This window comes from Chiloscyllium punctatum, chromosome 5 (assembly GCF_047496795.1).
Source record: "Chiloscyllium punctatum isolate Juve2018m chromosome 5, sChiPun1.3, whole genome shotgun sequence".
Classification (NCBI taxonomy): domain Eukaryota; kingdom Metazoa; phylum Chordata; class Chondrichthyes; order Orectolobiformes; family Hemiscylliidae; genus Chiloscyllium; species Chiloscyllium punctatum.
The window spans coordinates 21,380,917-21,408,782 of record NC_092743.1 but is presented as its reverse complement, the minus strand read 5'-3'; the positions used below and the strand labels follow the sequence as shown (position 1 = coordinate 21,408,782).

The 27,866-nt window shown below is 42.2% G+C and overlaps 1 protein-coding gene across 23 annotated transcripts in view; it reads left to right on the top strand.

Annotated features, from left to right (window-relative positions):
• Positions 1-27,866, top strand: part of LOC140476938 (focal adhesion kinase 1) — a 556,498-nt gene that overhangs the window by 327,337 nt on the left and 201,295 nt on the right. For all 23 annotated transcript variants that reach the window (XM_072569910.1, XM_072569911.1, XM_072569912.1 and 20 more), the window contains one exon: positions 9,597-9,651. In XM_072569910.1, coding sequence (XP_072426011.1) covers positions 9,597-9,651 — 55 coding nt within the window. The remainder of the gene's footprint in view (positions 1-9,596; positions 9,652-27,866) is intronic.

Below are 27,866 nucleotides of genomic sequence, written 5' to 3'. Positions count from 1 at the left end.
CGTGAGATTTGTGCCAAAATTGCACAAGCAAGCAAAGCCCAGCTTGATCTTGGAAAAGTCTCCCTGGATCTTTTATGCACTTGTCAACCAACAAGGCTATTGTTTTTGATGGGAACAGTGATTTGCTAATTATGGGGGATTATAGTTTGTTAAATGCCTTATGAACAGGGCAACTAGGCAAATTAATATTCAGCTTCCTTTATTAACAAGGACCAAGCAAACTAGATGTTAAGAATTCTCGACATGGAAGTTACAGTGGGTATGTGACACTTCAGTTCATCACAGGCTTTGACTAGCCTCTGTGTTGCTCAGCTTCAAATGCATCTCATAGCATGATCCATTAGCACCAATCCCATGCATCCTTCTTCCATGGGTATTGGCATTTGCTGCCCTCTCCCAATCCTTTTGACACCTCTCCAATCCACGCTGGATGCTCACTAAGTAGAGACCTATTTTGCAAGGTGTACCAGCAAAGGTTTTTGTATTGAAAGACTGCTTCACGGACAATTTCATGTGCAGAGATAGGCACCCAGCTCCTAGATTAGATCAGGCTGAATTTCAAAACTGCTTACTTCCTCTCATAGCACTTGCTCACTTCACCCTTACCTATATGCTTGTGGCATCTATGCCTTCCCTTGCCTTGCTATACCTGTTAGTGCATTGGTATTTCAACCAGAGCCAAAGATCCTCAGTGTTATCATACGGTGTAAAAACAAGCAGTCTGATGTGGAGCAACACTTTGATGGAAGTTGCACACTGGGACATCAGTCTAACAGTTAGATCATGTAACAGATGTTGGTGCTGCAAACATGCTGTATATTCTTCAATCAAATGGCTATATTGGGAAGTGGGTGGGCTCAAACTCAGTCTGGCCATGGATGGAATCACTGAGTTGTTAGCCATGACCAGGCAGTGCTCAGTGCTGACTATGCCCTCTACAAGCTGCGTTCCCTGCCATTACTTGCTCTTCTCTAGATACAAAATGTAATGAAAATGGGTGGGACAGAGTCATTGTAAGTTTGACAGAAACCATATCTGTTGGAGTCTACAACATGGAAAAGGCAAATAACAAGAATATGTGTTTATAGCCTCCAGATACATTTAATTTACAATAATTTATTTTCCCATTTGTAATGCGCACACAATTTTTAAAAAAATGCTTAAGCTTCAAATGCTGGTCAAAGGCAAAGTGCACTATGCCATTGGTGCTTTCAAATTGAACATTGCCAGTGATTAGTGGCAATGAGTTTAAAAAGAGGCAAATGTTAGTCAAAAGATTCCCATCACTTGTAGAACTTGCAAGGGGTTTGTGGGTGAGGGATAGCATTGCTTCATCATCATCTCACTTAAGTATGGAGATGGACTCTACTAAATGCAATGAAAATTTGAATGGTTGATGGGGCCTGGGATGGGAGGGGTTCAAAACACAGCAGGCACTCACTTGGTGTAATGTGTTGGTCCTCAGCCACTGTGGCAGCTCCATTAAGTCTGTGCATACACTGTGACCAGGGCCATGGTGTAGCAGAAGATAGGGCTCTTCAAGATATGGTTCTGCTGCTTGGACTCTCCACAATTGAAACAGGCACCAAGGCAGTATGATAGATGCTGATGAACTGGGGGAACACTGGCAGTCTTTGAAGGAAAAAGACTAAGGACATTGGGGTGGAGGAAGCTCTGCTTGTGCATGATGGAGCTCAGTTGCATTGGGTGCTACATGCTGGATAGTTACTGTCTGACACCAGATTCCAGTAGATAAACTGTGTGCAGCAGTCATTCATGGACTGCAGACTAATCATTGGTCTTGAAGCCAGCATTTGGTTTGCATTGTGGGAGTGAACTGCAGTCTCTACTTGCCTTATTTGCTTTTGCTGGCTGGAAGTAAAGCTAATTTTTGGAATTGTCCTGTATTAGATGTTTCCTTCTTGACAGGCTATGGGACTCCAGTAGTTATTAAGGACAGAGTAGTGATGACTAAAAGAGGGTGTTTAGCTTGTATGTATCTAAGAACAGTTAATCTCTATGGCCTGGTGGTTAAACAGCCAACAGGGTGAGTTGATGGGTTTGGGTTTGTGTGAGGGAGTGTCAACACTCTAAACCATGTATCTTTGTGACTGCTGTGCTTGTCCGGGTGCATTGTGACCGCACCACACGCCTTTTGATAAGGCTGACAGGCAAGTTTTGCTGGGAACAGTGTGTGTTAAGATGGGGATCAAATCTGACTGAGGTGCACACAGGGATGGAGTAGATAGTTAATGAGATGAGTTTGATCAGACATCTTACTGAATCTCATGGTATAAAACCCTTCCAAAAATTTAAAGCAATTAGCACTTGGCTAAAAGAAGTAAGGTGAGCTGGTCTTCCCTTTCTTAACACACACACAATGTATAAATACAAATCAAATTCAAAACAATACATCCTTGCTCCACTTTGGAAATTAAGTTCCAGAACTATAATAAATTACAAACTTTTATCACACTGGGGACCTCTCTGAATTTTACCCACTGTAAACTTAGGAACATTTAAGACTTTGCCTGTATCCTAAATTCCATTCATCCATTATTCATTGAACTGAACTGATTGTTTAACTGGGTGTCAATGTCTCAAGTTTAAAATCTGACATTTAGTTTCAAATACCTCCATGGCTTTGCACCACTCTGTAGTCCCTTCAAGTTATCTGTGCTGCTCAATTTTTGACTCCTTGAATGCTGACAAGGGCTTAAGCCCTGGAACAGTGTCCCTAAATATTTTCACCTTAACTCCTTAACTTGGGCCAGGTTCTTCATCATTTGTCCATACGTACAGATTTAAGGTGATTTGGTAAAGGAGGAGACATGAAGAACCCAAAGGGCGGTGGCTGTCAGTAATGTACTGGCTGGTTTGATGACTGAGGTGGAATCACTCAACTGATTTCAACTTAAGGCCTGTAATCTGCAAGGCTGTGGGCAACGTGCTGGAAAGTGGATTTAGAATAGCTGACTAGTTTATTCAGTTAGTAAGGACACGATGGACTGAATGGCTTATGTGCTGAAACTTTGCTATAGTTCCATGTCCAGTGCCATAAGATATTTTGTAGTAAACATTGTATAAATTCATACTATTTGTTGCTTCATCAGAAAAGCTGATCTCTATCGTACATATCATCCTAAAGAGAGAAATACACTTTTTTCCAATGGAATAGTTGCATCATTGCATTTATTGGCGCAAATTATCTTGTGAGGCATTAGTTAAACCAGAGTTTTTCAAGTGGTGAGCTGCTGCAAAATTCTCAAAGCAGCATTGCTTCACATATGCTTCTGACACCATGCATGCTCAAAGAGTCAGCACCATAAGGGAGATGGGAAATCCGATTGTGCAAACAGACTACAAAGGAATCTCAATTATCCGCATTTGATTATCTGAATATCGGATTATCCGACAAGATTGCAAGGTCCCATTGCTTGGCTAAACTATGTTTTCTGGTGTTTGATTATCCAGAATTTGATTAACTGAATGAAATACTCACCACCCATGTCTTTCAAATAATCGAGGTTCCTCTGTACTACATAAAATGTGAAGGGCCAAACATACAATCTGAGCATGCACGATGATCAAGTATCGTATTTCCAGAGAAAAAATTGCACATATATAGAAGGGAGGCACATAATTGAAACAACTGTTGAACTGGCTTGCCTGCCTGGACATGTTTCCACATTAGTATGGATTTTAATGTGAGTACTTTTAGATTTTCTTTTAATTATGCCACAGATCTAAATAAGAAATGGACAATTGTCTTGTGAAAAGAGTTAATTCCTTTTGCTACTTCAGTTGATGAAACATTTGAACTGAAAGAAGTAAAAACAAGACTGTTCAGACATAGTATAATGAGAGATGCCTGGCCTTTGGATTTTCATAGGCAGAAGATGGCACTTGCCCGAATATCTGAATATTCATCTGCAGAAAGAAGTAAGCAAACACTGCAATAGTACCAAGTTAAGACACCCTTTGCAGACAGAACATCCATATCTTGCAAACCAATGCATTCAGTAAATGCGGTGCTAGGATTCATTTTAAGAAGGCTGGAATACAAGAGTAGGGAGGTACTGCTGAAGCTGAATAAAGCTCTGGTCAGACCCTATTTGGAGTATTCTGAGCAGTTTTGGGCCCTGTATCAGAGAGGTCTGGATAGGGCGAACATTGAGATGATATTTCCACTAGTAGGAGAAACTAGAAACTAGAACCTAAGGGCAAAGTCTCAGTGTGATGGAATGACTCTGAGAAAGAGTTTCTTCAGTCAAAGGATGGTGAATCTATAACTCATTGCCATAGAAGGCCATTGGGTGTATTTAAGACACAGATTGGTTCTTGATTAGTAAAAGGATTAAAGATTACAGAAAGAAGGCAGAAGAATGGGGTTGAGAAGAAAAAAATCAGCCATGATCGAATGGCAGAGCAGACTGAGTGGGCCAAATGGCCTAACTTTGCTCCTATTTCTTATAGCTTTATAGTACTTCAAGAGCTTGACAGAGTAAACCACCAAGTATACCCACTGTCTGAGCATATGTGTGTATCGGATAAAGCTCGGGGGTAATTACCTTGTGGCTGAGCTTGTAGCAAAATCAAAGGAGCCTCATAACTGTTGCTGAAGCTTTAATCATGCCTGTATGTAAAACAATCATAGTATTATCCTGCAAAAGATTGACAATAATTCCACCCAAGTAATGAAGTTAAATAATGAATTGATAACATAACAGCTGATATTGAGGAGATGCTGTGAAAGAAGATACCTAGTGGGAAGTTCGCTTTGCAGATTGATGAGTCCACTGATATAAAGTGAATACTGCCGGCTGCTGGCTAAACATTCACTATATTGGTGAGATTCCATTTAGGAGAAACTTTTGTAAGAACCTATCAAGTCATGCCACTGGTGAAGGATTATTTCTGGTAACCGCTACCTACTTTGTTTTTATTCAGTCATGAGACATGGGCATTGCCAACTGTCTATTGCCCATGTCTAATTGTCCTTGAGAAGATGATGATGATGATATTCCTTAGGGAGCAAATTCCAGGATTTTGATCCAGTAACAATGCAGTAGCAGTGACATATTTCAAGTCAGGATGGTTAGTGGCTTGAGGGGAACTTTGAAGTGATGTTCCAATGTATCTGCTGCCCTTGTCCTTCCAAATGAAAGTGGTTGTTGGTTTGGAAGGTGCTGTCTAAGTATCTTTAGCGAATTTCTGCAGTGCATCTTGTAGATATTATACACAGTTGCTACTAAGCTTCAGTGTGGATAGTTGTGGTTGTGGTACCAGTCAAGTGGGCTACATTGTCCTGGATGGTGTCCAGCTTCTTAAATGTTGTTGGAACCGCACCCATCCAGATAAATGGGGAATATTCCATCACACTCCTGATTTGCACCTTGTAGATTATGGACAGGCTCTGGAGAGTCAGGAGGTGAGTTAGTTGCTGCAGTGTTTCTAGCCTCTGACATGCTGTTGTAGCCACTGCATTTATATAACAAGTCCAGTTGAGTTTCTGGTTGGTTGGTAATCCTCAGGATATAGATAGTGGGCGATTCAGTGATGGTAGCACCATTGAATGTCAAGGGCATGTGGTTAGATTGTCGCTTATTGGAGATAGTTATTATCTGACATTTGTGTGGCATGAATATTATATGCCACTTTTTTGCTCAAACTTTGATACTGTCCTGATCTTATTGTATTGAACATGGACTAGTTCAGTATCTGTGGAGTTGCAAATAGTGTTGAGCGTTGTGCAAACGTCCCCATTTCTGACCTTAGAGATGTACAGGATGGAAACAGACCCTTCGCTCCAACCCAAGCATGCCGACCAGAAATCCCAACCCAATCTAGTCCCACCTGCCAGCACCCGGCCCATATCCCTCCAAACCCTTCCTATTCATATACCCATCCAAATGCCTCTTAAATGTTGCAATTGTACCAGCCTCCACCACTTCTTTTAGCAGCTCATTCCATACACGTACCACCCTCTGTATAAAAAAAAGTTGCCCCGGAGGTCTCTATGATGAGGGAAGATCATTGATGAAGCAGCTGAAGATGGCCTAGGGCATTACCCTGAAGAACTCTTGCAGAAATGTCCTGTAGCTGAGATGACTTACGTCCAAAGACCACAAACACCTTCCTTTGTGCCAGGGATGACTAACCAGCAGAGAGTTTGCCCCTGATTCCCATTGATTCCAGTTTTCCTAGAGCTCCTTCTTAATACTTGGTCAAATGCAGCCTTGGTATCACTTTGTCCTCGCCTCTAGAATACTGCTCCTTTGTCTATGTTTGAACCAAGGCTGTAATGAGGTTAGGAACTGAGTGGCCCTGGTGGAACCCAAACTGGACAAATTTAAGGGAAACTGATCTTACCTGCACTACATGTTGGAGCATTTGCACTGACAGAGCAGTCTCCAAAGTGGGGAAAGTCAAAGGATTTGCCAGTAGGGTTGAAAGGCCAAACTCCTGACACTCGGATGATCCATTTCCTCCTCACCATAAAGCTCTTTGTGGCCAAAATAAGCCACCAGAGTTATCTGCAGTATTATAGCAAGCTGTAAAAATTGTAAATTACATAAAATCCAGGCCAGTGAAATCAGGTTTGTTCACTATTTTGTGTACAGAGTAAGGCCATAACCATAGTAAATGCAAGGAAATATGACATTTATGAGCAATCAATTCTGTTGAAAACTGTGGGCGTGCTGTGAAATTGTTTGTCTCTTGAAGTGTGTCTTGACACCGAAAAGTTTGGAAACCATTTAGTTAAAACAACAATCTCTGAAAATCTAAAAGGGAAGCAACTGGGTTTTGTAATCAGAAGAATGTGGGGGACACATTGAAGAAACATGTGAAAAATGTGAGAATGCAAAATTGTAAGCCTGGACAGGAGAGAAAAACTTAAAACAGGAAACTGTTAATCAGTGATACCTTTCTGGAAAGTATGTGAGTAAGGGTAAGTATAGAATCTAGATAAAGTTAATATCACTAATGACTGTGTCGGTCAGCAACTTGTTGATGCTTATTCTTGTTGCTTAGATTTGTAAAGAAAAGTGAGAATTTGCATTTATTTAGTGGTCTGTTACGTGTTTAGACACATTCTGAAATGCTTCACATGCAGTAAATTAACTTTGAAGTCACAAATAGACAACTGCAGCAACCTGTTTGAGCATCACAATACTCTACAAATAGCACTGGATGAGGAAGAAATGTTTGTAAGGACAGCAAAAAAAACCCTGTCCTTTTTGTTATTTGAATTACACCTGAATTAAAACATTTGTGGGGCTAGGCCTGACGTGGAGAGAGAGGAGTTATGCAATGCACAATGGCTGAAAGAAGTGTCAGAAGATGTTTAGGAACCATGCAAAGTAGATATGGAACATTTCCACTGACTGGCAGAATCTTTGTTGAGGATCTGATTCTAAAAAAACTGCTTTAGCACCACAGCATTTCTCTAGCACTGAATGGGTCGGCCCAGATTAGATGCTGAACTCCTGGAGTGGATTTCTGACTTGGAGATAAGGGTTTTGCCAATGGGGCCTTTTGGTCAGAATAAGAGGTGCAGTGTAACACAAGCAGCTGTTGATATGCAAGTATAAGCTCAAAAGTTACATTAAAGAGAGCCAAAAATGTTGAATGCTTTGTTTCCTTCTTAATAATTAACATTACTGTTTTCTAAATGGCATAGACCAATGTGTTACAAAAACCAGTTGAGCAAATTGCATAGCTGACATTATTCCAGTTAAACTGTAAAGAAATTCTGGATTAGTGGTGCTGGAAGAGCACAGCAGTTCAGGCAGCATCCAACGAGCAGCGAAATCGACGTTTCGGGCAAAAGCCCTTCCTGATGAAGGGCTTTTGCCCGAAACGTCGATTTCGCTGCTCGTTGGATGCTGCCTGAACTGCTGTGCTCTTCCAGCACCACTAATCCAGTATTTGGTTTTCAGCATCTGCAGTCTTTTTTTTTTACCTTGTAAAGAAATTGGTTTGAATGTAAATGGGACAGGCTTACACAGAAGTGACAGCTGATGTAGTGATTCTCTTTCCAAGGAGAATTGAATCCATGCATCAATGGAGTAAAAATGAAAGAACATATTATGCTGTCCTTCCATATTAGTGCTCCTAAAGTGCATCACTTTGTATTTCTCTGCCTTGAAAATGGAATTTTGGCACTTATTACGAAAGGATTGGAGTATAAATGCAGGGGAGTGCTTCTGCAATTGTACAAGGCATTGGTGAGATTGCATGTGGAGTACTGTGTTCTGCACCCCTAACTTGAGTGAGTATGCAGTTTAATTGTAGGCAGTTCAGAGAAGGTTCCCTAGCTTATTTCCAGAGATGAAAGCTTGTCTTTTGAAGAGAGTGCCTATACTTGCAAAATTGAGAAGGATGAGAGAACTAATTGAGGTGTAAGATGCTAAAGGGAATTGATTGCCAAAGTAGACATGGGACAATCTAGAATGAAAGGTAATAGTTTTGAGGTTGACGAGTGGCAGATTTAAAGCACAGATGAGGTGATGTTACTTCTATCAAAGGGTTGTGAATCTGTGGAATTCACTACCCATGAGTCTGGAGGATGCCAGAACACTGAATAAATTTAAGGAGGAGATTGACAGATTTTTAATTAATAATAGATTCAAGGCTTGGGGGAGCAGGCAGGAAGGTTGAGCCTCGGCTGAGATGAGATCAGCCAGGATCGTATTAAATGGTGAAGAGGCTCGAGGGTTTAAATTGCCTACTCCTGATCCTAGTTCTTTTCCTATTTTGAACTCCATCTGTTCCTGACCATTTCACCACTTTGCCTATACCCATTGAAAATCTGCAATTATCCTTATTTTTGTCTCCCTGTCCACTACCAAACCAAGTTTTGTATCATTTGCAAACTTGGTAAGTCTACATCTGAGTCTGTCATTCATTTAAAAAATTTGAAAGTTACATTAGGCCCAAAACGGACTCTTAAGCAACACCGCTGCACACCACCTTCCAACCTGAAAAATGTCTGTCCACCAGCACTTTCTTACTGGGGTCAGTTAGTTCAATTGGTTGGATGGGTGGTTTGTGATTCAGACTATGCCAATCACACGTGTTGAATTCCGATACCAACTGAGGTCACCATGAAGGTCCTACCTGTCTTCTCAACCTTGCCCCTTGCCTTAGGTTAAACTCCAGGCCAGTCATCTCCCTAATGAGAGATCAGTCCTATGGCTATAGTCCTATGGCGACTTTACCTCTATCTTTGTCACTGCAAAGTTCCTTATTCATACGACAACATTCCTGTCAATTCCAAGACATTCCTTCATCTGACTGACTGACAAACAGTTTGCACCTGTATGGTAATGACATTGACTCTTCCAGCATGCTGGAATGCAGTGATGCCTCTCATTATTGCATGCAGGATGTACTAAGGAAGGCATGCACTTTTACGTACACAATGGCATTTTTTGATCAACGATTGGCATGATTTATGAAAAAAAAACATAAAATTCAATTTTGTAGTAATGGAATAATGTTTTAATACCTGTTCTTGTAGGTCTTGATTAATGATCAAGGATTTACATTAGTACAAAAATTATTTACAGTTTTCATTTTATATTTAACAGGAAGGATGTGGGTTTGAAGAGATTCTTTCCCAAGAGCCTGGTGGAATCAGTAAAGGTAAAACTAGTTGGATTAAAGTTTTGATGCATTTTCTGTTTTAAGAGTTTGTGCAGCAGCATCATCTGATGCTCACGCATGGGCTTAATGTTGATGCAGTAAAGGGAACGGAACATTCAGAAGGATCAATGAAATGTCCTAGTGAGTATTTAGAAGTAAACGATGGGCCAAGATAACACGAGCAGGAGGTTTGTCATTTGGCCCTTCAAGCCTGCTCTGCCATTTGATAAGGTTGTCTGTGCTGATCCAAAATCTGTTAACCTCAGTCTTGAGTATGTTCAGTTATCTAGATGCAAATTTCTGTGGGGAGTACAATTCCATACAGTAATGACCTTCTGTGAGAAAACAAAATTCTCTTCATTTCTATCTTAAATGGGATACCCATAATTTTTAAATGGTGTTCTGCATTCACCTACTAGGCATCAATCAAGTGAAATCCTTTCAGGATCTTTTGTTTCAGTAAGCTTACCTCTCTAAGCGCCAAAGAATATTGACCCAACCTCCTTAACCTTTTCTCATAAGATAACCCTTCCATCCCAGGAATCAGTCTGGAATCAAACTTCAAATTACTCCCTTCAGCTTAAGACTGGCAAACCTAAACTTAGAAACACTGCCAAAAGCACTGGTTTTCTTCACCTTCTCATTCGGGTTGATTGCAACACTGATTAATCTCAATAGTCTGAACAAGGCTTCAAAGCTCAAGCCCAAGATTTCTGTCCCAGCTCACCATCACCCACCCATCCATTTGCTGATGAAATCTTCATATATCCCTGGATGACTGACACCTAGTTAAATTACCCTTTTCGCAAACTTTCCACTCGCTTCAAACACCACTATCCACATTCTCCAACCTAGCATACTAAATTCAATCAAAGAACTTGATGGTTTGCCTTCTTTTTCCAAAATTGTGTCCATCAACAGCAGAGCTTCACACATTTAACTTTCCAGCCCCATATCCAATGATCTCTAAAGCACCCTGGTTTGTCACACCTTACCTTTAAACAAAAGCATTACCAGACCTTTTATCACACAAGATCTGATTCCCTCACCCCGACACTGCATTGCCTGACTGTTGTGTGCTATTGCTGTTTATGAAATCTTCTGAATGGATGACTGAAGGAGTAGAAGACAAATAGGTGCCATGAGCTTTTAAAAATGTAGCCATTTAATCATTTATACCTCCCTTGCTGGATAAGATAATGGTAAGCTGACTTCTTGAAGCACAGCAACACGTAGTTTTTGATTCAGTCATGATAAGAAAACTGGAACGGGTTAAGAAGGCTTGTGACTTGGGAATAAACATGTGAGTGATGGTGTTCCCATATCCTTTTTTTGTTGGGATAGAGGTCATAGCAACATAAAAATAGAAATAGGAATGGACTATTCAGTCCTTCGATTCTGGTCGGCCATTCAATATCACCCAACTCAATAACCTGTTTCCACTTTCTGCCTATATCCTTTGATTCCTTTAGCCCTGAGAACTACATGTCGCTCCTTGAAAACATTAATTTTTAGGTGTCAATCGCTTTCTGTGGCAGAGAATTCCACAGGTTCAGCACTGAGTGAGTAAAGTTCTCCCCAGCAGAAATACCTACCTTGTATCCATAGACTGTGACCCCTAGTTCTGAACTCCCCACTCATCAGGAACATCATTAGGGCGGCAGAGTGGTTAGCACTGCAGCCTCAGCACCAGGAACCTGGGTTCGATTCCAACCTTGGGTGACTGTCTGTGTGGAGTTTGTACATTCTCCCCCTGTCTGCATGGGTTTCCTCAGAGTGCTCCAGTTTCCTTCCACAATCCAAAGATGTGCAGTCTAGGTGAATTGGCCATGCTAAATTGTCCCATAGTGTTCAGGGAGGTGTAGGTTACGTGGATTAGTCAGGGGTAAATGTAGGGGAATGGGTCGAGATGGGTTACCTTTCAGAGTGTCGCTGTGGACCTGTTTGGCCAAAGGGCCTGTTTCCACTCTGTAGGGATTCTGTGTTTACTATGTATATGTACATAAGTATATAAGTTTATTGCAGATCTCTCTTGTTCTTCTAAACCTCAGGGAATATAGTCCTAACTGGTCTAGCCCTTCTCCATACATCAGTCTTGCCATCCCAGGAATTCGTCTGGCGAGCCTTTGTTGCACTTCCTCAGCTGGAAAATCTATCCTCTGATAAGGCAAACAAAACTGCATTCAGGACTCAGGTGCAGTCTCAACAAGACCCTATACAGTTGCAGAAAGACATCCCTGCTGCTTTACTTGAATTCTCTCACTGTGAAGCCAAACATACAATTTGCTGCCTTCTCTGCATGCTTGCTTTTAGTGACTGGTGTACAAGGATATCCAGATCTCATTGCACCTCCCCCTTTCCCATTCTGTCACCATTCAGATTGGCTTTCTGTTTTTGTTACCAAAGTGGATAACCTAATAGATACCAATATCATACTTCATCTTCCCTGCTCACAAATGAGGACGCAAATAACATACCTGAAATATTGGTATTTAGTGACAGAGAGTGACTGAATGAAAATCAGTATTAATGACAAGATAGTAGTGGGAAAATTGATGGAATTGAAGGCTGGTAAATCCCCCAGTCCTGATAATCTACATCCCAGTGTATATAAAGAAGTGGCTGTTGAAATCGGATGCATTGGTTGTCAACTTCTAATTTTCAACAGACTCTGGAACGTTACCTGCAGATTAAAGGGTATATAATGTAACTCTGCCTCCTTTTTCAACCAGGAATTATAGATCAATTGGCCTGACATAGGTGGTGGAGACAATGCACGAGTCATAGAGATGTCCATTAAAAAATATTTAATAACTGAGTATTTAGCATAGGTTTGTGAAAGGGAAGTCTTGTTTGACAAATCTACTGGCATCCTTTGAAGATGTAACTCATTGAGTGAATGAGGGGAGTCACTGTGTATGGTTTATTTGAACTTTCAGAAGGATTTTGACAGAGTCCAACATCATAGATTAGTATGTCAAATCAAAACATGGGATAGGGATAGTGTATTGAAATGGATAAGAACTGGTTGGCAGACAGAAAACAGTAGGAATAAATGGGTCATTTTTCTGAATGGAAGGCAGTGACTAGTGAAGTACTGCAGGGATCAGTGCTTGGAGCCCAGCTTTTCACAATATATATTAATGATTTAGATAATGAAACTAAATGTAATTGTCATCTTCAAATTTGAAGGTAGAAAGCTGGATAGGAGGTTGAGCTCTGAGGAGGTTCTTCAGTATGATTTGAATAAGTTGAATGGGCACATTGATGGCACATGCAGAATAACGTGGATAAATGTGTGGTTATCCATTTTGGAAGCAAAACCAGAAAGCGGATTGGTATCTGAATAGCTATAAAGAGTGTGGAATGTGTAATGTGACCTGGGTGTCCTTGTAAACTTGTCGCTGTAGGTAAACATGCAGATGCAGCAGACAATTAACGAGGCAAATGGTATGTTGGCCTTCATAGCAAGAAGAATTGAGTTTGGAGCCAGGGATATCTTGCTGCAATTATACAGAGCCTGTTCTTGTTGTAGAGGGAGTGCAAGGAAGTTTTACAGACTGATTCCTGAAATGGTAGGACTGATGTAGGAAGAGAGGCTGAATCAGTTAGGTTTATAGCTACAGGAGTTATAAAGAATGAGGGGTTATCTCATTGAAACTTATAAAATCCTGACAGGAACAGACAGGGTAGCGCAGGAAGGATTTTCTCAGTGACAGGGAGTCCAGAACCAGGAGCCTCAAGCTTAAGATGTGGGGTAAACCATTTACAATTGAGATGAGGAGACATTTCTCAACCCAGAGAGTGGTGAACCCATGGAATTTGCTACCACAGGAAGCAATTGAGGCTACAACATTGTATTAATTCAAGAAGGAGTTAGATATAGCACTTGGTACTAAAGAGATCTAAGGATATGGAAGAAAAGCAGGAACAGGCTGTTAAGTTATATCCTCAGCTTTGATCATAATGAACAGTGGAGCAGGCTTGAAGGATCCATGCCTGCTTCTATTTTCTATGGTCCAATGGCTAACTTTATTAGGACTTTCAGAGCAAAGATCAGTTGTGTGGGATCACTTGGTTTTATCTGTGGCATGCACACTCTCAGCCCCCAAATGGAGAACTTTAGTGAACATACGCATTGTCCTTTGTTTTACTAGATTCCCCAGATTAGTACTTCATTTTAAGGTACGCCTTGACAGGCTGTGCTGTTCATTGAACCATGGAGAAAGTGAGGACTGCAGATGCTGATGTTCAGAGTTGAGAATGTGGTGCTGGAAAAGTACAGCAGGTCAGGCAGTATCCAAGGAGCAGCAGAATCGACATTTTGGGCATAAGCCATTCATCAGGAATGAGAGGTAAATGGGAGGAGGTGGGGCTGGGGGAAAGGTAGCTAAGAAAGTGACAGGTAGATGAAAGTGAGGGAGAAGGTGAAATATCGGAGAGGAGGGTGGAGCAGATAGATGGGAAAAGTGTTGGACAGGTCAGGAGGACAGTGCTGAGTGGGAGGCTTGGGACTGAGATAATGTGGGGGGAGGGGAAATCAGGAAACTGTTGAAATCCACATTGATCGTGTGTGGTTCTTCCTCCAGGCATCAGGTGGTTAGGGTTTGGCGATGAAGGTGGCCCAGGACTTGCAGGCCTTTGATGGAGTGGGCGGGGGGGGGGGGGGGGGCGTGGGGGGGAGCGGAGTTGAAGTGTTCAGCCACGGGGCAATGGGATTCGTTGGTGCAGGTGTCCCAGCAATGTTCTCTGAAGTGATCTGTAAGTAGGCATCCTGTCTCCCCGATGTAGAGGAGACCATATTGGGTGCAACAGATACAGTAGATGACATTGGTGGAGGTACAGGTAAATTTCTGTCTGATGTGGATGGATCCTTAGGAGCCTTGGACGGAGGTGAGGGGATGACGTCACTTCCGCCACCGCACAGACCGCAGCCACTGCCAACCACATCATCTCCACGATTGCCGAGAAGACGACCACCTCCCCTACTGGCGCAGGATCCACTGCTTCTGCCAGATTCACTGTCTCCAACGCAGTGACGATACCTGCTCTGCATGTCACGTCTGCCCCCGCAGTTGCTGCCACCACAGCAACTTCCGCCCCTAAAGACATCAATCATCTGGACACTGATGACTCCATCCTCACCATCACATGACATCACATCTGCCCCCATGGTCACCACTGTAGGCCGCACTTCCACCTCCTTTGTAAACGTCATTTCTGTTGGTTACGTCACTCCTGACCCTATAGTGCCCAATTAAGCTCCCAGCCCTGCTATATGTTTACTATTCCCCCAAACCTCCCTTTCACTGAGGACGAACATTTAATCCTCAGCAAAGGCCTCACTTTCATCTCTCTACGCACCCAGATCAATGAGTTTGACTCGCATCAAGACCTTGAACATTTCTTCCGCCGCCTCCGCCTCTGCGCCCACTCTTTCAATCAAGACTCCCACCCACCCACCTAGGATCCCTTCTCTCACCTTTAACACACTCCATTCACCTACACACCCTGTGCTGACCTGTTACCTGCCCTTGACCTCTTCATTTCAAACTTCTGCCTCAACCTGTCCACCTCTGTCACCCACTTCAACCTCCCGCCCTCACAATGCGCTGCTCTCCACTCCGATCCCAACCTCATCATCAAACAAAACAAGTGGGAGCAGTAGTAGTTTGGCACACTGACCTCTACACCGCTGAAGCCAGGCGCCAACTCGCAGACACCTCCTCCTACTGCCCCCTCGACCACGATCTCACCTCCCATCACCAAACCATTATCTCCCAGACCGTCCACAACCTCATCACCTCTGGGGATCTCCCATCCACTGCTGCCAACCTCATTTTCCATGAACCCCGCACCGCCCATTTCTATCTCTTACATCTATCCACCACAACAAAGGCCTACAAGCCTTCCGTTTCTTCCTCTTACACCATCCCAACGAGTACCCTTCCACCAACACCCTCATCTGCCTAGCTGAACTGGTCGTCACCTTTAGCAACTTCTCCTTCCAATCCTCCCACTTCCTCCAAACCAAAGGAGTAGCCATGGGCACCTGCATGGGACCCAGCTATGTCTGCCTCTTTTTCGGGCACATGAAACAGTCCATCTTCCACAGTTACAATGGCAGCACACCCCACCTGTTGCTCCACTACATCGATGATTGTATCAGCGCTTCCTCGTGCTCCCACAAGGAGGTTGAACTGTTCAACTTCACCAACACCTTTCACCACAACCTCAAATTCACCTGGACCATCTCAAACACCTCCCTCCCCTTCCTGAACCCCTCCATTTCCATCTCTGGTGACCGACTAACCATGGAAATCTACCACAAGCCCGCCGACTCCCACAGCTACCAAGACTACACTTCCTCCTACCCTGCTGTAAAAATATCACCCTTATTCCCAATTCCTCCACCTCCACTGCATCTGTTCCCAGGATTACCGGTTCCACCTTAGAAAATCCCAGATAGCATCCTTTTTCCAAGATCACAATTTCCCTTCCCATGTGGTCAACGAAGACCTCCACCTTCATCTAGCTCCACTTGACGTACCACCGCCCTTGAACCACACCCCTCCCAAAGCAACAAGGACAGAATTCCCTGGTCCTCAGCTTCCAGCGCACCAACCTCCACATACATCGCATCATCCTCTGCCACCTACAAATGGACCCCCACCAGCAGAGACATATTTCCTCTCCACCCCTATCAAAGTTCCAGAGAGACTATTCCCTCTGCGACGCCCTCGTCAGGACCACATTTCCCACCAGCCCACACCCCTCTCCCAGCACCTTCCCCTGCCACTGCAGGAAGTGCAAAACCTGCACCCATACCAGGCCTTTCACCTCCGTCCAAGGCCCCAAAGGATCAACCAGTCCCATCACCCCATGACTGAACACCTCAACTCCCCCTCCTACTCTGTCAAGGACCTGAAGGTCTTGGGCCGCCTCCATTGCCAAACCCTTACCATCCAACGCCTCATATTCCACCTTGGGACCCTGCAACCACACATGAACAATGTGGATTTCAAGTTTCCTCATCTCCCCCCCCCCCCCCCCCCCCCCCCCCCCCCCCCCCATTATCCCAGTCCCAAATCTCCCATTCGGCACTGTCCTCCTGACCTGTCCTTCACCTTTCCCATCTATCTGCTCCACCCTTCTCTCCGACCTTTCACCTTCTCCCTCACCCTCATCTACCTATCGCTTTCTTAGCTACCTTCCTCACCTCCCCACCCACCCCCATCCCCGCCCCCACCCCCACCCCCCCCACCCTCCTCCCATTTATCTCTCAGCCCCCAGCCCACAAGCCTCATTCCTGATGAAGGGCCTATGCCCGAAACATCAATTGGATGCTGCCTGACTTGCTGTGCTTTTCCAGCGCCACATTCTGGATTACTCATTGAACCGTGGCTAGTTTTCTAGCTTAATGGGAATAGTAGAACAAAGAAGCCTTAAGCTACAGATATTGCAATGCACAATGCTTCATGGATGCTGTTTTATTACCTGCCACTAAACCTTGGAAACAAGACTAAGGCCATGTAAGCATTAGCCACATAAATACTGCTGTTAATCAGAGGAAATCAGAGGCTGGATATTCAATGGCAGGTAACTCACCTTATTACTCTCGTACCAGGCAACAGTCAGGATTTTGAGTCCATGTTTTCCAGTCGCCTGGCTGAGCACAGCATCAACAGCACTGAAGAATCTCATACCCAGCTTGATTTACACCCCATCTACCGTCTTAAACATATGCTCCCTTCACCACTGGCACAATGTGCACTGCAGCAGTCCATCGAGCCTCCTTTGACAGCACCTTCCAAATACTCAACCTGTACTACCTAGAAAGATAAAAGACATCAACTTCACCACTACACCATTTTGACTTATTGCTATTCTTACCTGTCTCTGGGTCAATACCTAGAATGCTCTTGTTGACATCGTGAGAGTATATCAGCACTTCATGAACTGTAGCAGTTCAAGAAGGCATCTCAGCTTTATCTTCTTTATGGCAAATAGAGATAGGCATCAAATGCTGATCATGCCAGCAATACTCACATGCTGTGAAGTAATCTTTTTAGAAAAGACATTTAACTCCTTGAGCTTATTTTCTCATTCACCGAAATCATGGCTAATCTGTAAAGTTAATTCATATGCTTGTCTTTATCCTATATTCCTTCGTACTTTTGGTTAACGAATCTACTAAATCTCCTATTTAAAATTAGTCAGCTAATTATTAGTTGTCATTGCTGGAACATAATTCCAAACTTCTGTTGCCACTGTGTGTAGTGTTTCTTAGTTTCACTGCTGAAATACCTGGTTCTTGATTTTTACGGTGCCCCTCATTCGTGGTTCCCACAGCCAGCAGAAACAGTTTCTCTGTTTTCTCAGTTCATCTTGATGTCTTGAAAAATTCAAGCAAATCACTTGACTTGGAGTCCAGGTACTGGATTAGTGCCGCTGGAAGAGCACAGCAGTTCAGGCAGCATCCGAGTCCAGGTGGCATGATGCTAAATCCATGCTGCCGTCCCTCCAGTGTTAATGTATCTAGCTTGAGATGTTGTGTCCAGAATTGCTCATTGTTCTCCAGGTATGGCCTAATCATAGGCTTTGTTTGAGTGCTCTCCCTTTTGTTTTTTTTTTACTGAATATGTATAGGCCAGTCTGTTTCTGATTTTTTTTTTGACCTGTTAATGTTTTACTGATCTAGGTGTCAGTACCTCCAATTATTCATAGATCTCCTTTTAGAAAATACCTTCTGTACTTTATTATGTCTCATTTGTCAAAATTGATACCATTTACTACAGTTTTGTTTGATCAGTTAATGCATAAATTTATGATCATATGTGCAAACATTCAAATTGCAGAAATAGGCCACTCAGTCCTTCAAGCCTGCTCAGCCATTCAGTATGATTGTGGCTCATCTGATGGTCCAGATTCCCATCTATCTTCTTTCATCCCGTTATCTAGAATCTGTTGAAGACAATTCTCATGTAGTTTTAAACTCTTCCAGGGGAGGAAACATTCTTTCCACAGGCATTAAAAGCAACTCGATATTATTTGTTTCAACCAATTCACCTTTTACTATTCTAAACTCAAGTGGATGCAATCGTAGCCTATCCAACCTTCTTCATAAGACTACCTACCCATTACTAGTATTGATCCAGTAAACCTTCTTTGAAATGCTTCCAACAGATTTACTTCTTTGCTTTAATAAAGAGACTAATTATGTAATGAAGTACTCCAGATGAGGCCTCTCCAAAGCTTTGTGTAACTGGAGCAATCTCTATATTACTATGAATATAGAATAGTACAGCACAGGAACAAGTCCTTTGCTCCACCAGGTCTGTGCTGACCATGATGCCATTCAAAACTAATCCCATTTCCCCTCTATTCTATCTCGATGTGTCTAAGTACCTCTTAAACATCATTTCTGCTATTGTTTCTGTTTCTGCCATCTGCCTTGGTAGCATGTTCCAGGCGCCTTCTGTCCTCTATGTAAACAAATTCTCTTCATATATATATTCCCTTTAAACTTTTCCCCTCTCGCTTTAAACCTATAAACCCATTCCAATCTGGGGGAAAAAACACTTCAACTCTCTACCCTATCCATGCCTCCCATAATTTATATATGCTTCTTTCAGATCGCTCCTCAGCCTCCCATGCTGTAATAAAAATAATCCTTGGCCAACCTCTCCTTATAGCTATTACACTCCAATCCAGGCAACATCCTGGTTAACCTCTTCTGCATCCTCTCCAAAGCCTCCACATCCTTCCCATAGTATAGTGACCAGAACTGCCAAATGTGGCCTGACTGAAGTTTATACAGCTGCAACATGACTTGCCAACTTTTATACTCAATGCCCCAACTGAAGGCAAGCGTAAACTTTACACCTTCTTTACCACCTTATTCACTTGTTTTGCCACTTTCAGGAGCTGTGTATTGCACTCCAGTGCTCAGTGCTCGAAGAGTCCTGCTATTTACTGCATGCTTTCCTCTTGATGTGGAGGAGCCGGTGTTAGACTTGGGTGGACAAAGTTAAAAATCACACAACACCAGGCTATAGTCCAACAGGTCTATTTGGAAGCACTAGTTTTCTGAGCACTGTTCCTTCATCTGGAAGCTGGTACCTGAGGAACAAGCAGCACCCCAAAAGCTAATGCTTCCAAATAGACCCGTTGGACTATAACCTAGTGTTGTGTGATTTTTATCTTGGCTTTCTTCTTGCCTTTGACCTCCCAATATGCATCACCTCACTTGTCCATTTCCCATTTTACTGCCCAACTTTCCAGTCTATATCCTGCTGTATCCTTTGATAACCTTCCACACTATCTACAAATCGACTAATTTTCATGTCATTTGTAAACTTACAAATCAGACCATGTACATTTTCATCCAAATTGTTTACAAATATTACTAACAACTGAGGTCCCAGCACTGATCCTTGCAGATTACATTGGTCACAGAACTCCAGTGAGAAAAACACCTCTCCAAAACCACACTCTCTTCTATGACCAAGCCAATTTTGTATCCAACTTACCACTAACTCACTATGGATGCCACATGATTTAATTTTCTGGGCCAGCCTACCATGAGGGATGTTGTCAAATGTTTTAGTAAAGTTCACATAGACAGCATCCACTGCCCTATTTGTCACTTCTTTAAAAAATGATTAAGTTTGTGAGACAAGACATTCCCAGCCATGCTGACTATTCTTAACAAGTCCAATCTTTTCCAAGTGTGAGTAAATCCTGTTCCTAAGAACTTTCTCTAATAATTTCCCTACTGCTGATGTAAACCTCACCGGCCTGTAATTTCCTGGATTATCCTTGTTGCCCCTCTGAAACAAAGGAACAACATTAGATATTCTCCAGTCTTCTGGGATCTTGCCTATGGCTAAAGGGGGTGCAAAAATCTCTATCAAGGCCCCAAGAATCTCCTCCCTTGACTCCTTCAGTATCCTGGGTCGAAACGTTTGGTGCTAGAAAAGCACAGTAGGTCAGGCAGCATCTGAGGAATAGGTGAATCGACATTTCGGGCATAAGCCCTTCAACCCCACTTTCTTCTTTAGTGTCCTGGAATAGATACCATCAGGCCCTGGGATTTATCTGTCAATGTATCAATGTACCCAACACCACCACCTCCTTAATATCCACATGCCCCTGAATATCAACATAAGCCTCCATAATCTTAGCATGATCCATTCTTGTTGAATATCAATGCAAAGTACTCATTAAGCACCTCACCCACTTCCTCTGGTTCCATGCATAAGTTCACTCCTTTGTCTTTGAGTGGACCTTCCCTTTCCCTAGCTATCCTCTTACTCCTAATATAAAATGCCTTGAGATTCTCTTTAATCCTACTTACCAAGGACAATTTTGGCCCCTTTTAGCCCTCATATTTTCTTTTAAGCTTTCTTTTTACTCCTCATGGGCCTTGTTTGATTTCTGCTCCCTAAACCTCGCATATGCTTCCTTATTCTTTTTGACTAACCTTTCAATAGTTCTTGTCATTCCAAGATTTCCAAATCTTACCATCCTTTTCTTTCATCCTCACAGGAACATATTGGTGAACTCTGATCAGCTGCTCTTTATAAGACTCTTACGTCAAATGTGGATTTATCTTCAAACAGGCACCCCCAATCTAATTTCTCCAGTTCCTGTCTAATACTGTTGTAATTAGCCTTCCTCTAATTTAGCACCATCACCAAGGACCAGTCTTATCCTTATCTATAACTATCTTAATGTTTATGAAATTATGATCACTATTTCCAAAATGCTCCCCCTCTGAAACCTCACTTAGCGGTTAGGATTCATTCTCCAATGCAAGGTCTGATGTGCCCCCTTCCCTAATTAGAGTATCTACATCAATAACAGAAATTGCTGGAGAAACTTAGAAGGTCTGGCAACATCTTTGGGAAGAAAGCAGAGTTAGTGTTTTGAGTCCAGCCACTGTTCATCAGAACTCAGTTCCCACAGAGCCAGACTCTGGATCTTACACAAGACTGACATAAACAGATGGGTCTATTACAAATTGGACTTGGTCGGTAATGGCATAATTACTGTGCTACTTGAAGTGAGAGACATTGAAGTCCTTCACCCACATAAGATTCAATGCTCTTGATTGCCTCAATGCTTCTTCAATTTGTGCTATAAATTATAGGCTATACCTTGGAAAGTTTGTTTCATTAGCTTGGGTTGTAATTGTTTTATTATAATGCAGAATGTCAATTCTTCCACTTGTACAACACTGAAAATTCTCAGTAGTGAACGTTTGTAGGCAGAATGAGTAACACGTGAAAGTTACCTGGAAATAGTTTGGAATAAAGCTTCAATAATCAGCACCGCAGTACTGTGGAACAGGAATAGACAGTCACATTGTAATCTTTCATTACTATGATAATCTCAACAGATCAAATCTATTCACAGTCAGTCTTGGGTATTTTGTAAAATCTTAATCCATTCCATCAGATTACCAAAAATGCCACCATATGTTAAATATAGAAGCCTTTTATAAAAACCTTTCCAGTAGAACAGTTGTCAGGAGTATCAGAGTATTCTAATCCAACAATCTAATGATGGCCCTTAAAATCATCATCTCCTAACACTTTTTTATCTTGTTCGTGACCTCTTTATCCTTGCAAATTAACATGCCCATTTCCAACCTCCCTTTCCTCTCCAAAGACCTCAAACATATTTCATAAGATATTGAAGCATAATTAGGCCATTCGGCCCATCAAAACTGCTCTGCCACTCAATCATGGCTGATATGCTCCCCGCCTTCATTTTCCTGCCTTCTCTCCTTATCCCTCCAACTCATTACCAATTAAAAATCTAACTCCTCCTTAAATTTACTCCCTGTCCCAGCATTAACCCCACTTTGGGGTAGTGAATTCCACAGGTTCACAACCCTTTTGGGAGAAGTAGTTTCTCCTCAACTCTGTTTTAAATTTGCTACCCCTTATGCTTAACATGATGTTGCCTCCTGAATCAGTGCCCATCTATTGCCTAGCTCAATCCTTGAACCTTTGCAGATTTTTTCCTCTTTGTCTGAGTGCTGAAACAACCATGATCAGAATCATACATCACCCTGTGTAACAGTCACTATGAAATATGGTATTTCTGCTTTTCCTACTAGGATCTATTTACCTTCATTGCTACAGTTGACATCACATTCTTTTATAATGCCTCTTTTCTGTTATCCAGCAAAATTACCCTGCAATATCTAGTTGTTGCCTGAAAGTCTTTTCTTTCTGTTCCCATGCTTCTTTCTGGAGGCCTCCAAGTACTCTTCCTTGATTCGCTTTTTTATTTCTATGCTTCCTTTTGGTGCCATCTGATGAGCAATGCATCACCCTGTTCTACACATTCCTGTTCCACCAACAACATCCAGCACTACCTCGTCACCACTGCTCTCAATCCTCTCTTCACTGCATCTGTGCTGTGAGACTGCTTGCCTGACCTCAAGTGCTGTATGAGCCAAAGTTCCATTCAATTAGGCATTGGAAAGTCTAAAGTCATTTCTGCCAGAAATTCCATTCTCTAGCAACCTTCATTCTCTAGATGCAATCCCTCTTCCTGATCATTAGCTCAGGCTCAAGCAGATTGTTTGCAACCTTGATTTCAAATTGATCTTGAACTGAAACTTCTCATATAATATCCTCTCCAACATCAAGACAGACTGCTTCCATCTCCATAACATAGTCAGTTAGTTGGTATCCTGCATCAGTTAGTCTCTTAGCAAAACCCTCATCCTTATTGCTATGTCAAAATGAAATTACTTTGATACTCTCTTGGCAAACTTGCCACAGCTCATCAAAGGTTTTTATGTCCAATATTAATTTGCAGCATGTCCTATTCAGGAATCAGCCTTGTGTTTGCTGGCCTACATTAGTTGCCAGTCCAACAATACCTTGATTTTGAAAACTTAAAATTTTGAATTGAAATTTCTGGCTTTGCCCAATTCTAGTTCTTTCACTGATTACTGCACTGTAGTGTAATGCTGTATTCTTCAATTCTCATGCGTTCCTACCTACCTTCACCCCACAATTGATTAGATTAGATTAGATTACTTACAGTGTGGAAACAGGCCCTTCGGCGCAAAAAGTCCACACCGCCCCGCCGAAGCGCAACCCACCCATACCCCTACATCTACCCCTTACCTAACACTACGGGCAATTTAGCATGGCCAATTCACCTGACCTGCACATTTTTGGACAGTGGGAGGAAACCGGAGCACCCGGAAGAAACCCACGCAGACACGGGGAGAATGTGCAAACTCCACACAGAGTCGCCTGAGGCGGGAATTGAACCCAGGTCTCTGGCGCTGTGAGGCAGCAGTGCTAACCACTGTGCCACCGTGCCGCCCACGACTGCCTTGAGTAGCCCCACCCCCACCTGCACCCAAGTACACCTCTTTAAGATAGTCTATTCATCCTATAATTTCTCCAAAACTTTTTGTTTCTCTGTGATGTAATTTTGTTTGGCTCAATGTCAGTTTTTGGTAAGAACACTTCCTGAAATCTCTTATGGTGATTTACTACTTAAATGAATGGTGCAAGTTGTTGTTTCATTGCTGCATTAGGATATTCCAGCAGTTTACATTCTTCTCAGTTCTTTGATAAAGAGATTTACTGGCTGTGAATCTATTTTCTCTCACTATTGTTTTTTGTTCTGCTCTTTAATTAAGCAATCAACTTTCCTTTATTTCCTTATTCTTATTAAGCATACTACACCTGAACGATTTTACCTATTTTTCTGTTTTGAATGTTGATAGTTTCATTGAGGTCTCTTTAGAGTAAGCACTAACACTCTTTGCAATTTGTTAACATTTTCACACGCTGTAATCAGCCTTCTAGTTCCATTTACTTTGCACTTTCACTCTTGTGTAGTTTTCAGGTTTTTCATCCAAATTAGCAGCTGTAATTTTATCACTATGCCAAAATATTATTCTGAAAAATAGATTTTAAGACTTTTTGTTATTAGCACGACACTTCAGTAGTTAAGTGTTTTGTGAATTGTCTACTTATCTTTCAGTTTGGTTGGCCTGGCATGCTTTAAGGTTGTCTTTTCCATGTTTATGTACAGTTGTAAATAAATGCCAATAATTTTATCATTAAAAAAAAGAATTGACATATTCTTGGTAATTTGTTTTTGTAAGTTTACAGATATCTAAATAAAATCAAAATAAAGGAAACTACAATGGTATGGAAGCGAGCTAGCTATGATAAATTAGGGAATGTTATTTAAAAGGATGGTAGATAGATAATGGGAAATATTTAATGAATGCAAGGAGGAATTGCAGCAATTGTTTATTCCTGTCTGGTGCAAAACTAAAAAGGACCAACTAAAGCTAACAAGGGAAATTGGGGATCGTATTAGATCCAGGAAAGAGATATGCAATTTGGCCAATAAGGCAGCAAACCTCAGAATTCAGCAAAGAAGGACAATGAGGGTAAAAGAGAGTTTGAGAGTAAACATGCAGGGAACATGCAGAATAATTCCAAAGTTTCTATAAGTATGTGAAGAGACAACAATCTTTGAAAACAAATCTAGGTCCCTTACAAACAGAATCAGAGAATTTTTAATGGGTAACAAAGAGACGACAGACATACCTTGTAAATACAATTAAGTATTGACCTTGGTTCTACCTTCACAAAGGAGGACACTAATAACATCCCAAATATTTTGGGCAACACCGGGTCTAGTGAGAGGGAAAAGCTGAAGAAAGTCAGTGTTAATAGGGAAATGGTGTTGGAGAAATTGATGATATCAAAGACATATAAATTCCAAGGGCCTGGAAATCTGTATCAAGAAATTAGGTGAGAAATAGTGCATGCATTGGTGGTGATCTTCCAAGATTCGCTAGCCTTTTGAACAGTTCCTATGGATTAGAGGGTAGGTAATGTAACACCAGTATTTAAATAATGAAGTAGAGTGAAAAGAGGAAATCATAGACCGGTTAGCCTGACATCAATAAATGTTAAAGTCCATTATAAATGATATAATAGCACAGCACTTGGAAAACAGTGACAGGAGCGATCAGTGAGTGTGGATTTGAGAAAAGGAAATCATACTTGATAAATCTACTCAAATGTTTCAATGATGTCAGTCGTAGAGTTGATAAAGGCGAGCCAGTGGATATGGTTTACTTGGACTTCCAGAATGCTTTCAATAAGGTCCCACATAATATATTATCCTGTGAAATTAAAGTACATGAGTCTGGTGGTTGTTTGCTGACATGGATTGAAAGCAGGTTGGCAGATAGGAAACAAAAAGTGGGAATAAGCAGGTCTTTTTCTGAATGTTAGGCTGTGATGAGTGGGATACTTCTGGAAGCAGTGCTTGGACCCCAGCTACTCTCAATATATATCCATAATTTAGATAAGGGAAGTAAATATCTCCATGCTTGAAGATGAACAAAGCTGGTGGGGAGCGTAAACTTGGGGAAGGATATAGAAATATTTCATTGTGATTTGAACAGGTTGAGTGAATGGTAAATGCATGACAGATAAAATATAATGTGGGTAAATGTGAGGTTATCCACTTGGGTAGCAAAAACAAGCAAGCAGATTATTGTTGTGGTTCTGTTCGCTGAGCTGGGAATTTGTCTTGCAAACATTTCGTCCCCTGTCTAGGTGACATCCTCAGTGCTTGGGAGCCTCCTGTGAAGCGCTTCTGTGCTGTTTTCTCCGGTATTTATAGTGGCCTGTCTCTGCCGCTTCCGGTTGTCAGTTCGAGCTGTCCGCTGTAGTGGCCGGTATATTGGGTCCAGGTCGATGTGTTTGTTGATAGAATCTGTGGATGAGTGCCATGCCTCTAGGAGTTCCCTGGCTGTTCTCTGTTTGGCTTGCCCTATAATGGTAGTGTTGTCCCAGTCGAATTCATGTTGCTTGTCGTCTGTGTATGTGGCTACTAAGGATAGCTGGTCGTGTCGTTTCGTGGCTAGTTGGTGTTCGTGTATACGGATCGTTAACTGTCTTCCTGTTTGTCCGTTGTAGTGTTTTCTGCAATCCTTGCATGGGATTTTGTACACTACATTAGTTGTGCTCATGTTGGGTATCGGGTCCTTTGTTCTGGTGAGTTGTTGTCTGAGCGTGGCTGTTGGTTTGTGCGCTGTTATGAGTCCTAGTGGTCGCAGTAGTCTGGCTGTCAGTTCAGAAATGCTCCTGATGTATGGTAGTGTGGCTAGTCCTTTGGGTTGCGGCATGTCCTCGTTCCGTTGTCTCTCCCTTAGGCATCTGTTGATGAAATTGCGAGGGTATCCGTTTTTGGCGAATACTTTGTACAGGTGTTCCTCTTCCTCTTTTTGTGGTTCTGGTGTGCTGCAGTGTGTTGTGGCCCTTTTGAATAGTGTCCTGATGCAACTTCGTTTGTGTGTGTTGGGGTGGTTGCTTTCATAGTTTAGGATTTGGTCTGTGTGTGTGGCTTTCCTGTAAACCTTTGTGGTGAATTCTCCGTTCGGTGTTCTCTGTACCATCACGTCTAGGAATGGGAGTTGGTTGTCCTTTTCTTCCTCTCTGGTGAATCGGATTCCTGTGAGTGTGGTGTTGATGATCTGGTGTGTGTTCTCTATTTCTGTGTTTTTAATTATTACAAAGGTGTCATCCACGTATCTGACCCAGAGTTTGGGTTGAAGTTGTGGTAAGACTGTTTGTTCTAACCTTTGCATTACTGCTTCTGCTATGAGTCCAGAGATCGGTGAGCCCATGGGTGTTCCGTTGATTTGTTCGTATATTTGGTTATTGAATGTGAAGTGTGTTGTGAGGCACAAGTCCAGTAGTTTAAGTATGCCGTCTTTGTTGATAGGTTCGACGTCCTGTTGTCTGTTATGTCTGTCCAGCAGGTTGGCTATTGCTGGACAGACATAACAGACAACAGGACGTCGAACCTATCAACAAAGACGGCATACTTAAACTACTGGACTTGTGCCTCACAACACACTTCACATTCAATAACCAAATATACGAACAAATCAACGGAACACCCATGGGCTCACCGATCTCTGGACTCATAGCAGAAGCAGTAATGCAAAGGTTAGAACAAACAGTCTTACCACAACTTCAACCCAAACTCTGGGTCAGATACGTGGATGACACCTTTGTAATAATTAAAAACACAGAAATAGAGAACACACACCGGATCATCAACGCCACACTCACAGGAATCCGATTCACTAGAGAGGAAGAAAAGGACAACCAACTCCCATTCCTAGACGTGATGGT